The sequence below is a fragment of the Patagioenas fasciata genome, chromosome 20 (assembly GCF_037038585.1).
Source record: "Patagioenas fasciata isolate bPatFas1 chromosome 20, bPatFas1.hap1, whole genome shotgun sequence".
Lineage (NCBI taxonomy): Eukaryota > Metazoa > Chordata > Aves > Columbiformes > Columbidae > Patagioenas > Patagioenas fasciata.
The window spans coordinates 9,024,322-9,037,632 of record NC_092539.1 but is presented as its reverse complement, the minus strand read 5'-3'; the positions used below and the strand labels follow the sequence as shown (position 1 = coordinate 9,037,632).

Below are 13,311 nucleotides of genomic sequence, written 5' to 3'. Positions count from 1 at the left end.
TTGCCATGGGACAGATGGATGGACTCGGGGACCACCTCTCAGTTCATATGCGAGACACAGAGCACGCTCCTGCTCACCAGGGATTAAAGATAATTCACCTGTTTATTGTCACAGCAGGATAATAATGAAGTCTGAAAACGACCTTAGTGGCAACACATGCAATGAAAGAAATACAGAGCTGGTGGATGTGAGCACATCAGCAGTCCAGCCTCGGAGTCCTCACTCAGGCCATTAACAGGCTAGGTCTGATAAATACAATGTGTTAATTAAAAAGCATTGGTAGCAGCATGCTATATTACCTCTGATTTAGCTGATGCATTTTGCAGCAGTAAGGCCCTCACAAACGCCAAAGGAGAATGTGTTTGTCTGCTTTAAGTCACCATCTGCCCCACAGCCGAGTTACACACAGCATCTTTCTGCCTCATTGCTAAACCTTCCTCGGCAAAGCCGCTTTTCTCATCAAACCTAGAAAATCCTTCCATGCCTACCCCCAGCATCGCTGCCCTCCAACACTGACAGTGACTACGTGTTCAAGGCTGAAGCTCTCAGGCAGTGAGTAATTTGGGTCCGTAATGTGTCCAGTCTTTTCACAAGTACATTTTACTCTGCAGTAGTGATTGTGCCTTGGCCAGGAAAATTAAACTCCAGCACATCCTCAGCGACAAATGGAGTAGTCAGCAGCCCACACGCTCTTCAAGGGCTTTGTGAACTCCTGCATCTCAGTGGCTTTCTCTAATGAAGCTCTGATTTCTTCAAACAGCTTTTCTTGGGACGTCTGTTCTTGGGGGTCAGTCTATTATTCTTATATGGTGATTATTTGTGTTATGAGAGACACCACAGCCACAGAATAAGACCCCACTGTGCTTGGCACTCCACAAACACAGAATAAAGCACAACGTTCCCTCACATCTTCCAAGTCTCTCCCCAGCTGGATGTCCCTGTGTGATAATGAGACAGCAGAAAATTCCTAATATAGGAGGGAACAGATGTAGACATCGGCCACATCTTCTGCAGTGAAACCCACACCAGGTGCAAATACAGCGATAAGAGAACAACTTATTGCAATGTTATTTGATGGTTCAAAGTTTACAGCTCCCTATAACAGCAAAATCTCTCCCTGCAGAAGAAGCGTGCAAGCACAACTGGAAAATGAAGGAATTACACAGTGCCCTACATGTGCCTGCAGAATCCCAGAAAAGGATCAGATATTTCCGTACAACAGATAAAAAGCTGCGGACTCACCAGGATACAGCTGCTTTGTTGGTGCACTAAGCTGAGCATCTTTTGTTACTCTATAAGCAACATCTGCTTCTTTCGAAGACCTTCTGCTTGTGCAAAACCCTGTTGTTTTTGTTATACCATCAGGTAAATTATGAAAATCTAATACCTTCAAGAGGTCTGCAGGTTCAGCTGTAAAAAGAAAAGGAGAAAACAAGAATTAGCAGGCAATAAAGACTGTCACTTGCTCAGATCCAAGTCATTATTAGCCAGCCTCACACAAACCATTCATCACAATTGTAAAAGATGATGAAATGTTTTCAATACATCTGCAAATACAATGTTAATACCAGCTTTAAAACTAGGACACTTTACTGTTGGTCAGAGACACTAATTCAACACAGAGAGGAACAGCTGCCTGCACTAGGGCAGAAGGGAGAATATACTGTCTTATTAGCTATAGTAGTTATGTTTTCTGGATGTCTTCACTCAGTCTCCATTATTCCAGCACATCCTGAAGATTAAGCATTAGACAGGAAATTCACAATCTGAGAGAAAGGCTTTAAATCAAGAAGTTGCTCACCTCACTGATACAAACATTTCCATTCTTTTTTTAAGTCAGTTGATTCAAAAAGTCATTTTTAAGCTTCCCCAAAGGATTACACACACACACACACCACGCAAAGCAACAACATGTGAATGCACAGTAGCTGGGATACAGATAAACCACAGCCATGCCTTGGTATGGACACGTTATAGCAGAGCAGCATCGCAGCACGGTGGGATTCCTGCACAGCCACCAGTGCACACAAGGGTGCAGCCAAACTGGCCAACAAAACACACATACATCACAGGAGACAAAATCTGCATGGGTGTTTGAACTAACGACGTGAAGCAAAAAGCTCATTTTCCTTAACAGCCCTCCTTGACCACATCCCATTAAACTAGAAACATTAGACTAGTTATTGGAGTGCACTCTCTCACACCCAGCACTCCCCACAGCAGCAAAGTCAGAGCTGCTTCACCTCCAGATGTTCAGGTCTTTAGAACACTGATTAAGTAATGCAAGGGATGTCTCATTAACTTCCTAATCTGGTCTTGCTTACATCCAGGAGAGATGGTGTCTCCAGAAGAGGAATAAGCAGATCTGACTTTAAATGCTTAAAAGGAATTATTCTGAATTTTGACTTGGTACTTGGAGCAAAGTGCTGTCAGAAAGATGAACCACCCAACTCAGCAAACCCCAGCGCCCAAAGCAAATATCTGCACAACAGCTCCATTTAGCCTTGCCTGGACAATATATCACAGCTGTATTCTGTTGCCACTTGATCCATTATTTTCCCCAAACAGTGATATTATTCAGATCCTCAAGGACAGATACACACTGGATAACTGATGTTTGCAATGATACCCAAGACAAACCCCTGGGCTGGCTGCCCAAGCTTCCATCAGGATCTCAGAGCATCTCACCACACTGCATGGCCAAGGGTGCAAAGCTAATTACCAGCTTGCAGAACAACCACAAACAGCCCAACTGCATATTCAGGAATGTGCCTAATGTTGGGATCAAGCATATTATTAGAAAGAGAAGAGAGAGATGATTTGCAAGGGATATGCCGTATACATCTGGCTGCATCCATGGGGAAGAGCCAGAGTGTGCACATCAGCACTGAGCACAATAAACACCCCAGCAATGGAAAGAAATTGCACGAACACATCTTTTACAATATAAAAAGTTTTGGTTACCAAGAAGAGCAGCCTAATATTTGCATGGAAAATTCATGTACATTGTTAGGCAGTTTTTAAAAGTTTCCACAATCCTGCGAAGTCGGGCTCTCAATGAGAGATTACAAGCATATGGCAAATCCAAGTCAATGCTGTGGATAATAAACCAGCTGAGAGAGTCTGGCCTGAGGAGCACAACACAGCTGTAACATTTCCTCATCTCTCTTATTAGACACTATATGGATGGATGACACATTTGTCTAAGCTGTCCTTGCTGCTTGGATCTTCCCACTGCCTTTAACCATGTCTTATTTCACAACGAAATATCTGCATGCACACAACCCAAGCTGCGTTTAAGCAACTAAAATTACAATAAAACTCCAGCTCTGCTTCCAGTTACCTCCCCATGCTCCAAGAGATCCAAATCAGCCAGCTCCTAAGCTGCTTCCAACATTTATTTGGGGAGGAGAGGGGAAAAAGGCAAAGGCAAGGGGGAGGGGATGTGAATTCCAGACTCCTGACATCAGCCCAGTCCCCACACCGGGTGCAAGGGGATTTAAGCCTGGCTCAGAGCTCTGCACATGAACCATCCCACTCAGAGCAGCCACGGTCAGGCCAAGGTGTTTGCAGGAACAGCAGCATCTGCAGGAGAACCCATCATCCCAAAGCTCAGTTGCCGCTGAGACAAAACCTGTGTGAGCATCATCTCCTTTGGCAAGGGAGCCCTGGTTGACATCAGAGCCAGTTGTGGTCACCTTATAGGAAAGCAGCGTATAGTGCTGGATGGCTTAAACGTTGCTCGTTGTCGTGATATTATGGCTAAGATTGTGAAGCATGTTGAGAGCAAGGAAGCGTGACATGAGAACGGATTTTGCCAGCTTTATGCATTAACAGAATGACACTTGCAAGCCATATGGCAACTGCTTGCCAAAGGCTCCTGCAGTGGTTACAGCAAGGTGATGGGTGTTGAGGGAGCTGGACCTACTCCAGAAGTGACCAGGAACAGATCTGGGGCTCCAGACAAGGCTCAGAGCAATTCCCACCCCACACCAGTGCCCTGGTGCAGCACTTCTTTGTAAAAGGTGATTCAAGCACCTCTCTGCCTCCCCATGCTGCTGTGAGCCTCCAAACACAAGTAATTCATCTTCATTTCTGAAGGAAGATCCTCTGTACCTCCGTAACTATGATGGATTACATAAAAGCAAGATATTAAAGTAGAACAACAGTCTGGGTGTTGCACAAACTGCAAACCACACAGGTAACCAGCAGGAGAGGAAACAACCCCTGTTCACAGATGTGCATGAGTGTCTCACCTCTGCTTGCTCCTGGAAACCCAAAGAGGAGGTGAGGAGCCAGCTGAAACCCTACAGACCACTCATGTTGCACTTCATCACTAAGAGCATCGGCTTGAGCAGCATTAAAGTCTTCAGCTCCCTCCAGAAAGATGAGCTTCACACAAGAGCAGCTCTTATTACTGCCCAGCTAATCAGTTTATTTCCCCTCAATTTTTCAGCCAAATCTCAACTCAGCAATTTCCCATTAGGAGCTATGATGGCATCGTGTACAGAAGGACAGCAACCGGCCTGACCAAAATCGGGCCCTATGGGGTATTTCTTACATGCCTGCACTGGGCTTGGCCTTCATCCAAGAACTGAATTAGCTGTTGCTTTATAAGAGTTTATTTGGTTTTTTTTACTTGCTATTTTATGAATAACATTACTATGCAGCATTATACGCAGGATCATTCTTTCACTCAAGATGCACAGAGCTCCCCAAAGAGACCGGCAGCTCGGTCCAGGGGTAATACACCCAGGACACAAACAGGCAAACCCCAAATAGCCAAAAATTAAAGCAAAATCAGACCTGAGGCTGCCCCAAAGCCTGCACCCAGCAGCACGTAAAGCCCTTGAACAAGACCAAAAGGAGTAATACTTCCAGTTATAACAGAGCGGAGATGAATGACTTACTGATGAACCGACAGCAGCAAAAGGAAAAATTAAATCCCTAATTCCTCCATGTCTGACCAAGGCTTTAACCACAAGACCAATCTTTCTGTGTCAATCTGACTCCTAATTATTTAATTACTTGTTAAAACCTGGAATAGAGGCAGCTGGTATTAAGTTTATAACACTACCTCTACACAGCAGCAGCCAATAGCCACTTTTTTCTTTCTTATACATCAATATTAAAGCAAATCCAGCAGTGTTCACTGAAACAGGCTTCAGCAAAGCATGGTCCATGTGGCGATGCCCTGCCACCCCAGCACAGCCAAACCAGTGCTCAGGCTCAGCGTTGGGATGCAGGAGCAGAAACATCCCCAAGGAACTCAAATGGAAACCAGAGCATCATTAACATCCAAAGGTGCATTTTAGAATGCAGTGAACCCCCCCACCTATGGGCAAACCCCATTCTGAACACGACTGGGTTGTTCATCCTCATCTTTCCTTTCCCTGACTATTCTTTAAATCAAATTGCACCATCTACCACACAATCTTCCCCAACACTAACTACCACTGCCACCTCAAGGCACATCTGTAGCTTCTTCAGTCTTATCTGACAACATTGGACATGCCTTCAGTGTCTTCATTGAACACGTTCTTAGAACTCAGGGTAACAAAAATCCACTTTGTTCAACTTTGTGCCTTACAACACCCTTCAAAGTGGAAAAAATTCCTCCTCAGCATCCTGAGACACATTTACTGTGCACAGCTGACCTGTCGTTGTATTGACGCAATAACTGAGACATTCAGGTATCTGGAGAAGGGGTCACCAGCCTGTAACAGGGGAGAACCATTCTTCTATACCCAATTTCATAACAGCTAAAGGGCATCCAAAGACCTTCAGGACTCAATGACACAGCACTTAGTCATACTATAGTTTATGTGCAATTACTGCCAAAGATTTGAGGTCATAAGGTGAAGAATGAATAAGCACTTATGTTCCCAGCTCTTTCCAGGTGCCCTCTGCAACTTTCTCATCATTTAACACGTAACCCAGCCTGGGTATTTGTACCCAAGTGTCCCTCCGAGAGGGAGCTGAGCCTCCACACTGATCCAGTGTGAAAATGAGCAAGGGAAAACAAACACACATACCCTCTCCCTTCCATCTTTCATGTCTTTAAATACTTTTCCAAGATAGTTTATTCTTAGCACTAAATAAACACTCAATTATTTCCTCTGGAGGCCCAAGCTCAGACCTGCAGCAGGGCAGAGCAAAGGATGCCCCTGCACTGCCCTTGGGGTTTCTCACTCTCCGGGCGGTTGCCCAGAGGTTGACATGGACATCTTGGTTTTTACCAGGAATTAAATACCAAGAGGTAAATACTCCAGTACCAAGATCCACAAGAGACAAACACAGATGCAAACTGGAAGCTGCTTCACTTCTACAGAACCCAAAGGCTCCAGGTCACAACCGAGATTTCAACAATTTCTTCTCCTTATCTAAACACTTTTCACCACTGTTGACCACACAGCTGCAGCCCTTGGATAACTGACTAAAGGTGGCAGAGGCTAAGACAACACAAACAAAAACACAAGAATATAAAGCTCCATTTGCTGTTGCTCGAGCATCCTTTGGATGCACTTAAATACAGCCCCTTAAACTCCTCAGCATCCCAGCAGCTCAGTAAAATAAGTTACATATTTGGAAGAAGACACTTGAAAGAAGAGAATCAAGAAATCTGAACTGCAGGACTGCAAATATAAAAGCTTGTTCCTTAGCAAGGGGCATAATACAGCAAAAATGTCAACTGCAAAAGAGTCAGATGCTCATTTGATGCACGTCAGCCCTGTTCCAATAGCTGCAACGGAGCTGTGTCAATTCACATTGCTCTAGATAGCCGAATATTTCACCAATGACTCATGTCATCCCCTTATGAGGCTTTTTTAAAGACCCAAATAGTCCCAACTGTGAACAAAGGAAACCATTATGCAGTCAGATTTGAAAGATCATATGCATACCCAAAAGCAAAAGAAAGAAACCCAGGACTGATACTGGAGCTGCTCTGCAAGACTACATTAAATTCAAAGAATCAAATAATCTTTGTTCCTCCAAGTGTAAATTTTTTTTTTAAGTAATCAATCATTTGGGTTTCTAACAAAGCCGTGGTGTTAGCAGCTAACAGCAAGCAAAGAACAGGCCTGTCCCCCACTGAATATAATTAAACCACGGCAAGAAAAGAATCTCTGCTCCAAACGCCATGCAAAACTTCGAGATACAATGCACAGAAAGCAAGCAAATGTTGGACTGTTTGGTGGAAAACAAAAGACAAAAGAGGAAAAAAGGTGCTAAAGGGGTAGGGAGGAGGGCAGGTGTGCTTCTGAGGAGCTCTGACAGCCAAGTGACATCTGTCACCAAGAAGGCAGGGACAGCCCACAGCTGCGTGCCAAGAGCAGACAGAGGACACAGCCCAAAGAAGGGGCTGCTGACCCCCATTCCTGCACATCCTGGGGAAAAGGCGATGCCCAAAATCCAGAGCACAGACAAAGGGCAGTAGTGGAATGCCCAGGATGGCAGGTCTGGCGTGCAAAGCCAAACCACAACATCCCTTCCCCTGCTGAGGCTCCCCCAGCCCTGCAGGGACCAGTGGGATGTGAAGAGCATGAACATCTGGGGACCCCAGCACAGCTGCTTCTTTACACTCCCCTCCCCACTGAAGCAAAACCATCCCATCCGCTCCGGAGAAAAAGCTCAAAGCCTTTTAAGGCAGAGCCCAGGGCAAGCTCTGCCAAACCCCAGCCCACGTCAGCGCGGCTGTTCAGTGTCCGAGGAGCTTTTCCGGGCTCATCCTGACAGTGGGGTCAGAAGAATTAGGTGAGTCACCAGTCTCGCTGCTGCTGCTACAGGGGATGCCTCACGTTCCATTCTGCCCACAGCCCCATCCCCACCCAACTGGGATGCAGGGGGAGCTTCCCAGTCCCCCCACCAGCCAGATCACTGGGTCACTGTGACATTTGTGGGAAGTTTTCCAGCAGAAGCTTGATTACTGGAAGGAGTCTTGCCCTTTAAACATTAAAAAAAGTAAAAATGAAGGGTGAATGGAGTCTAAAACTTCGAGTTGTTAGAACTACAAACTCTCACACTCAGCAGATCTGCAAAAGGAAAGGGTGACGGAGCATGACTCCATCTTCTGAGTGATTAACTGAGAGGTCCTAAAGAGAGCTCTGTTTTAGGAACAGCTTCTGAAAGGCAGCCATATGGGGATGCAAGTTACTTGCAAGGGAACAGGCACCGTCCTCTCCTTCGCTCCCACCCCAACTCTCCAGTTCCTTTACTCAAAAATCCCACTTCAAAATCCCTGCAAAGCCCCCCGATTACCCCAGCCCTGAGGGAGCACATGGGGATGGACCAGCAAGAGATGGAAGTCGCATCCAAGGAGTCTGCTGTTCTTCCCGAGCAAAACTTTGGCACAGCCTTTTGGAAAGCAGCTCTGCAGATACAGCGTTGAGGTTTTCCATGAGAAAACAAGCCCTCTGACATGAGAATTGCCCCCAGTTTCTCTGTGCTGCCGTGGCACTCACCTAAGCCACTGCAGACAACACGATGCTCCTCACGGCTCTCAAGCAGGTGCATTTGAAGGGGGAAAAGGAAAGCTCAACCTTTCGTCTTTGCTCTAACAAGTGCCATGTGTTTCTACTCGGACAGCGTTTGCATTTTCAAAGTACTTTGTAATGATCAGCTACTTAATGCTCTTTGCAAGATTTAATTAGAGCCTGATCTTCCAGAATATTAAAGTCAAGGGAAGTTTTGAAACCAGTTTAATGGGGTGCAGAATAGTTACTCTCATAAGGAGAAAAGAAGTTGGCATATTCAGCTCCCAGACAGGAAGAAATAATACACAAAGATCTGACATATCAGTTTCTGTGCCAGAGCAAGTGTGAGCATCCTCCCACAGCCAACTGCACAATCTGCTCCAGCACATCACAGAGGGCACCCTCCCTCCTCCTTTTGGTACCCAAAACCACTTGGCAGTGGATCAAGAACAAGAAGGGCACCACCCTTTGATGAAACCAGGGACACACTGATCGAGGCAGTGGCCTCCTCCATATGACATCTCTCAAAAATCTAAGTCATTTTATGTGAGCAACCATCTCATTGCATCCCAAGGATGTCACTGAGCACCACACAGACATTGGGACAAGCTTGGGGAGAACATTATCCATTCTGGAATAATAAATACCCTCTTCTCAGCCTTCCTAGAACTGTGCCCAGCCCTTTAATGTCTGTTGTGGTGCTGTGAGTGGTTTGCCCAGCCATAAGCTTAATTAAACACATTAACACAAGCACCTGCATAATTACAATCATTTCCACCATAGTAAACATTGCAGCTACAGTCAGGCTGGCAATCGGCATCAAGGGGCTGGCACAACACACCAACCGCTGGAAATGGAACCAAACCACAGCGGGGTTCACTGCGGGGCACTACCCCACTCCCACAGGTCACCCACCCCCCCCGGATACCAAAAGGAGCCAAAAGACTCATTTCCATGCACTGCAGATTTTTAGTTGACCATAAAGTTAATGGGACTAAGCATAAGTAACTGATTTTTAGATATCTCATCGAATAATTTTTAAAATGAATTATTTCCAGCATTACTGTATACTCGAATATTTTGATACGGGGAAAAGTAAAACCAATCCTTCCTCTCAGATGTTTAAATGAATGCGCTCACAGTATTTACTTTATAGCTATATCTGATTTTCCTCATAATACGTAGCTGGAAGGCAAATTCCAAATTAATATCTACTTGACTTCACGCAAAGCGTTTCTGGGGCTTGTTTTCCCAAGTTTTCTCAGGAGCATTAGCTCCTTTGTGAGTTTATATAACCCACATCTGCACAACCCAGGTGCTGCTCTCAAGGCAAGAACAGCAGGAGGATGCAGCTCCAAATTAACCACCCACAGCCACGGGTTTCGGGGTTCTCAGCAAACACCACGAACAAACCGAAGAGCTGTGGTGCTCTCAAGGGGACTCCTCAAGCAGGGAGGAATTCACCACTTAAATTACTAGTTCCTGATGATTTTTTTTTTAAGTCTAATCCATATTTACGTAGCAGAACTTATTCCCGATTAGATGTTTAAATGGATTTCTTTGTTAACATCGCTAGGGAGTGAACATTGTTTTACTTTAGACAAATTGAGGGGGTTTTTTTATGGACCAGCCCGAATAATATATAATCTGTTGATGACCAAACAAGCACAACAAGAGGCTCATCCAAATGCAACATTCCAGCTCCCATTCCTTTCCAATTTCCAGCCTCATCATGAATAAATCACAAGTGCATAGTGGATTTTCCCAACTGCTCAAATTAAGAAACGGCACTTTGTGAGGTTTTGGGGTAAAAGCACAGGATTCCTCTCCACCCACAGGCCCCTGGGTGTGGAAGGGGGTTTATTACCACTAACTGAGCACATCAAGAGGCATTAGGGTGATAGCAAGAAGCTCCTGTTCAGCCTTGACTGACCTTTGTGATCTCTGACCCTCGGTCATTAGGGGAAAAAGCCAACCCATTAACCCCCTCCCACACCCCGAGCAGGATCTGCATTACAAACAGCTATCAGGAGCCAATTAGGAGCTAATTAGCTAATTAGCCCCCTCCTCCCTGCACCATCCTACCTGTGATGAGACAGACCCTCCCAGAGGTGGCAAAGCCACCAGACCCCATCCATCACTACTGCTCTAGGAGTCGATTTAAAGGAGACTACGGGTTGGTTTTTTGCTCACCATGTACCAATATTCCTGTAAAATCACGACTCCATCAGCTCAAAACCCACGGCTGCCACTGTGTTTTGCAGCAGCGATCAAGGTGCACAGGGACACAAACAACTGTTGAAAATTCGGGTTACAGCTGCATGATCATTTCCTCCCCGCTTCAAATATTTTATATTAAAGCCAGTTAAAGTGATTTATACATTGACTGTTCTTGGAAATATCTGGTGCATTTAGCAGCTGAGATGTCATCTCAGGTCGTCCATTCTACACACAGAAGATTTCAAGCCCAAAGCATCTAAATCGAAATATGCTACTATAAAAGCTAACAAGAAATATCCAAGATACCCATCCAAAAAGCTTTCCCAGGACTCAAACTAACACCGGCCCAGACAAATATTTACATAATTATTCACATGGGTTTGTTTTAAATAAAGAAGCTTTTATTATTATTACTGTGGCAACCGTCATTTAATTAGAGGCCAGTAACAGTTAAATCACTGCAAGATCTCCCAAGGAGAAGGGACCTGAGTGACTGGCAGCACCGGAGCTGTCACTGCCCTTTGGGGAAATGAGGAGGGGATGATGTCCCTGCAAAATGAGGGGATGGAGAAGGGACAGCATCTGCCCCCAGCTGCCTGTGTGGCTGGGGAAATAGAAAATAGATGGGCAAAGGGTAAGAGGTCTCCCAGAAAAAATGCCAACTAGCATCTGGTTCTTTCTCAGCTCCAACGCCAACACTGTGCTTTGACACTGGATGAGCCACTTCCATGCATCTCTGCTTTACATATTTGCTTTTGGGATCAGCCTTGCCCTGAACGCACACAGACAACTCAGCAAAGCAGACCTCAGTGCTAACATCCTACCATGGCACACAACAATAGTGTAGGTAGAAATAATCCACTTGGCATAGAAAAGAGAGAAACACAAGCCCCCCACAGCCACATGATGCCACCGGCTGATATACATAGTCACTTGCTGAATCTCTTTTTCCTTCTCTCTTCTCACAGTTTTATTGTGCTCCCGAGGCCTTTTGAGCTGGGATCCAAGTTACTGAAAGCAAGACAATCCATCAGAGCATGGCTGAGAAAGAGCAGAAATGGAGCTGTTTGGGGCCATAAAGCTAAGTTAGAGCAGTAAGAAAAATTTCTCACCCGTCCCTGTTGATCTTTCCACCCCCAGGGCAGATGCAAAGAGAGGAAAAAGCCAGAAGAAGTTGCTTTTGGAAGGTGCTGCCTTCACAATAAGGAGGTACCTTATCACTGGTTGCTTTATCAAACACAAGTGTCTGTGCAAGATGTTCCTGGGGAGCCTGATAAAAAAGTGACCCCCGGTATTTGCATTCACTGAAGAACTTGAATTGCTGCAAACCCATTTAACTCAAGCAAGAAAGCAATTAGTGCTCCCTTCTAGTGAAAAGGTAGATAATAACTATTGGGTAACCTTCCTGTGAACCAGTCCCGAAGCGCCAATAAAAAAAATATGAAAATATATTTTGCTCTACCGATTCCTCTTCAGCTAATGAATAGAAGCAACTGAAAATCTCCTTATGCAATATTCAGCCAGTGTGGTGACCGGTGTTGCATTTCTTTCTGGAGGTAAGAAATGGGCTTTGTATTTCAGCAGCTCTGTAAACCCCAAACAAACCCAACCTTGCTGTGCTTCGGCATCTGGTAGAGGTCCCTTCCAGTCTCAACCTTAATTCCAGTTGCCTGGAACTGGTTCATGGCACAACCTCTTAATCATTCTCGGAGGTTTAAAGAGCTCAATCGCAACTTTGATCAGTCAGGCTTGTAATATTTGCAGACTGCTATGACCACGCTTTCCATATCCTAATGTATATATACTCTAAGCGCTTTCAGGAAATGATGCTTCTGGCTTCTTAGCTGCAACCAGCTCACTTAGGTGACATTAAAAAGGAGCTTGGCAGAGGGCTGAGCTGTTTGGCACAGCTGCGGGCAGCGGCAGTCGGACCCAGCAGGAGGATGCTGAGTGCTTCAAAGCACCATTGCCTGCTCTCGACAGCTGGGCAAATCCTCATTCCCAGGCTGGAAAAACAAATAAAAGCACCAAACAAGCAGGGCAATACAAAGAATGGCACGTGTGCGCTCCTGGCAAAGGGAACCGGTGGGATTAGCGTCTTTTCTTTCATGTTTTTTTTGCAGAGATGCTTGGCCCACTCTTGGCACTTTCAGCAGCAATACCCACCATGTTTTATTTTCCCTGCCTTTTCAGTCATGGGGAGGGAAGCCCAGCGAGATATTGTCCTTCTTCAATGTTTCCACCTCCCTGGTTGCCAGTAAACTTGCTCTTCAGATCATAGTTCATGTAGTGCATAAACCCAAGGGGATGCATTTGGGGGAGTTAGCAGTCCAAACAATAAAGGAGGAAGCCACATAGGGACTCAGTGTAAAGAGTGGTGATTCATCCAGATCTGAGCTATTTCAGAGCTCTACCAGAGGTCAGATACAACAGCAAACGTGAAACAAAACCTTGGTGCTGCTCTAAAGAAAGATCAAAGATGAAGGAAATTGAGTCTCGCTGCCAGCAGCAGTGAAATGCAATTTTAAATCACAAATACAGACTTTTCTTTGCATTTCAGATCAAAATGGATTCCTTGCACCTCAGAAAAGAAATTAAATAGATGCTGGAAGATTAA

General features: G+C 45.2%; 1 protein-coding gene across 2 annotated transcripts in view; it reads right to left on the bottom strand.

The window, feature by feature from the left end:
- The window catches only part of COL5A1 (collagen type V alpha 1 chain), a 139,152-nt gene that overhangs the window by 108,894 nt on the left and 16,947 nt on the right, over positions 1 to 13,311 (bottom strand). For both annotated transcript variants that reach the window (XM_065853747.2, XM_065853746.2), the window contains exon 2: positions 1,243 to 1,410. In XM_065853747.2, the coding sequence (XP_065709819.1) occupies positions 1,243 to 1,410 (168 nt within the window). The remainder of the gene's footprint in view (positions 1 to 1,242; positions 1,411 to 13,311) is intronic.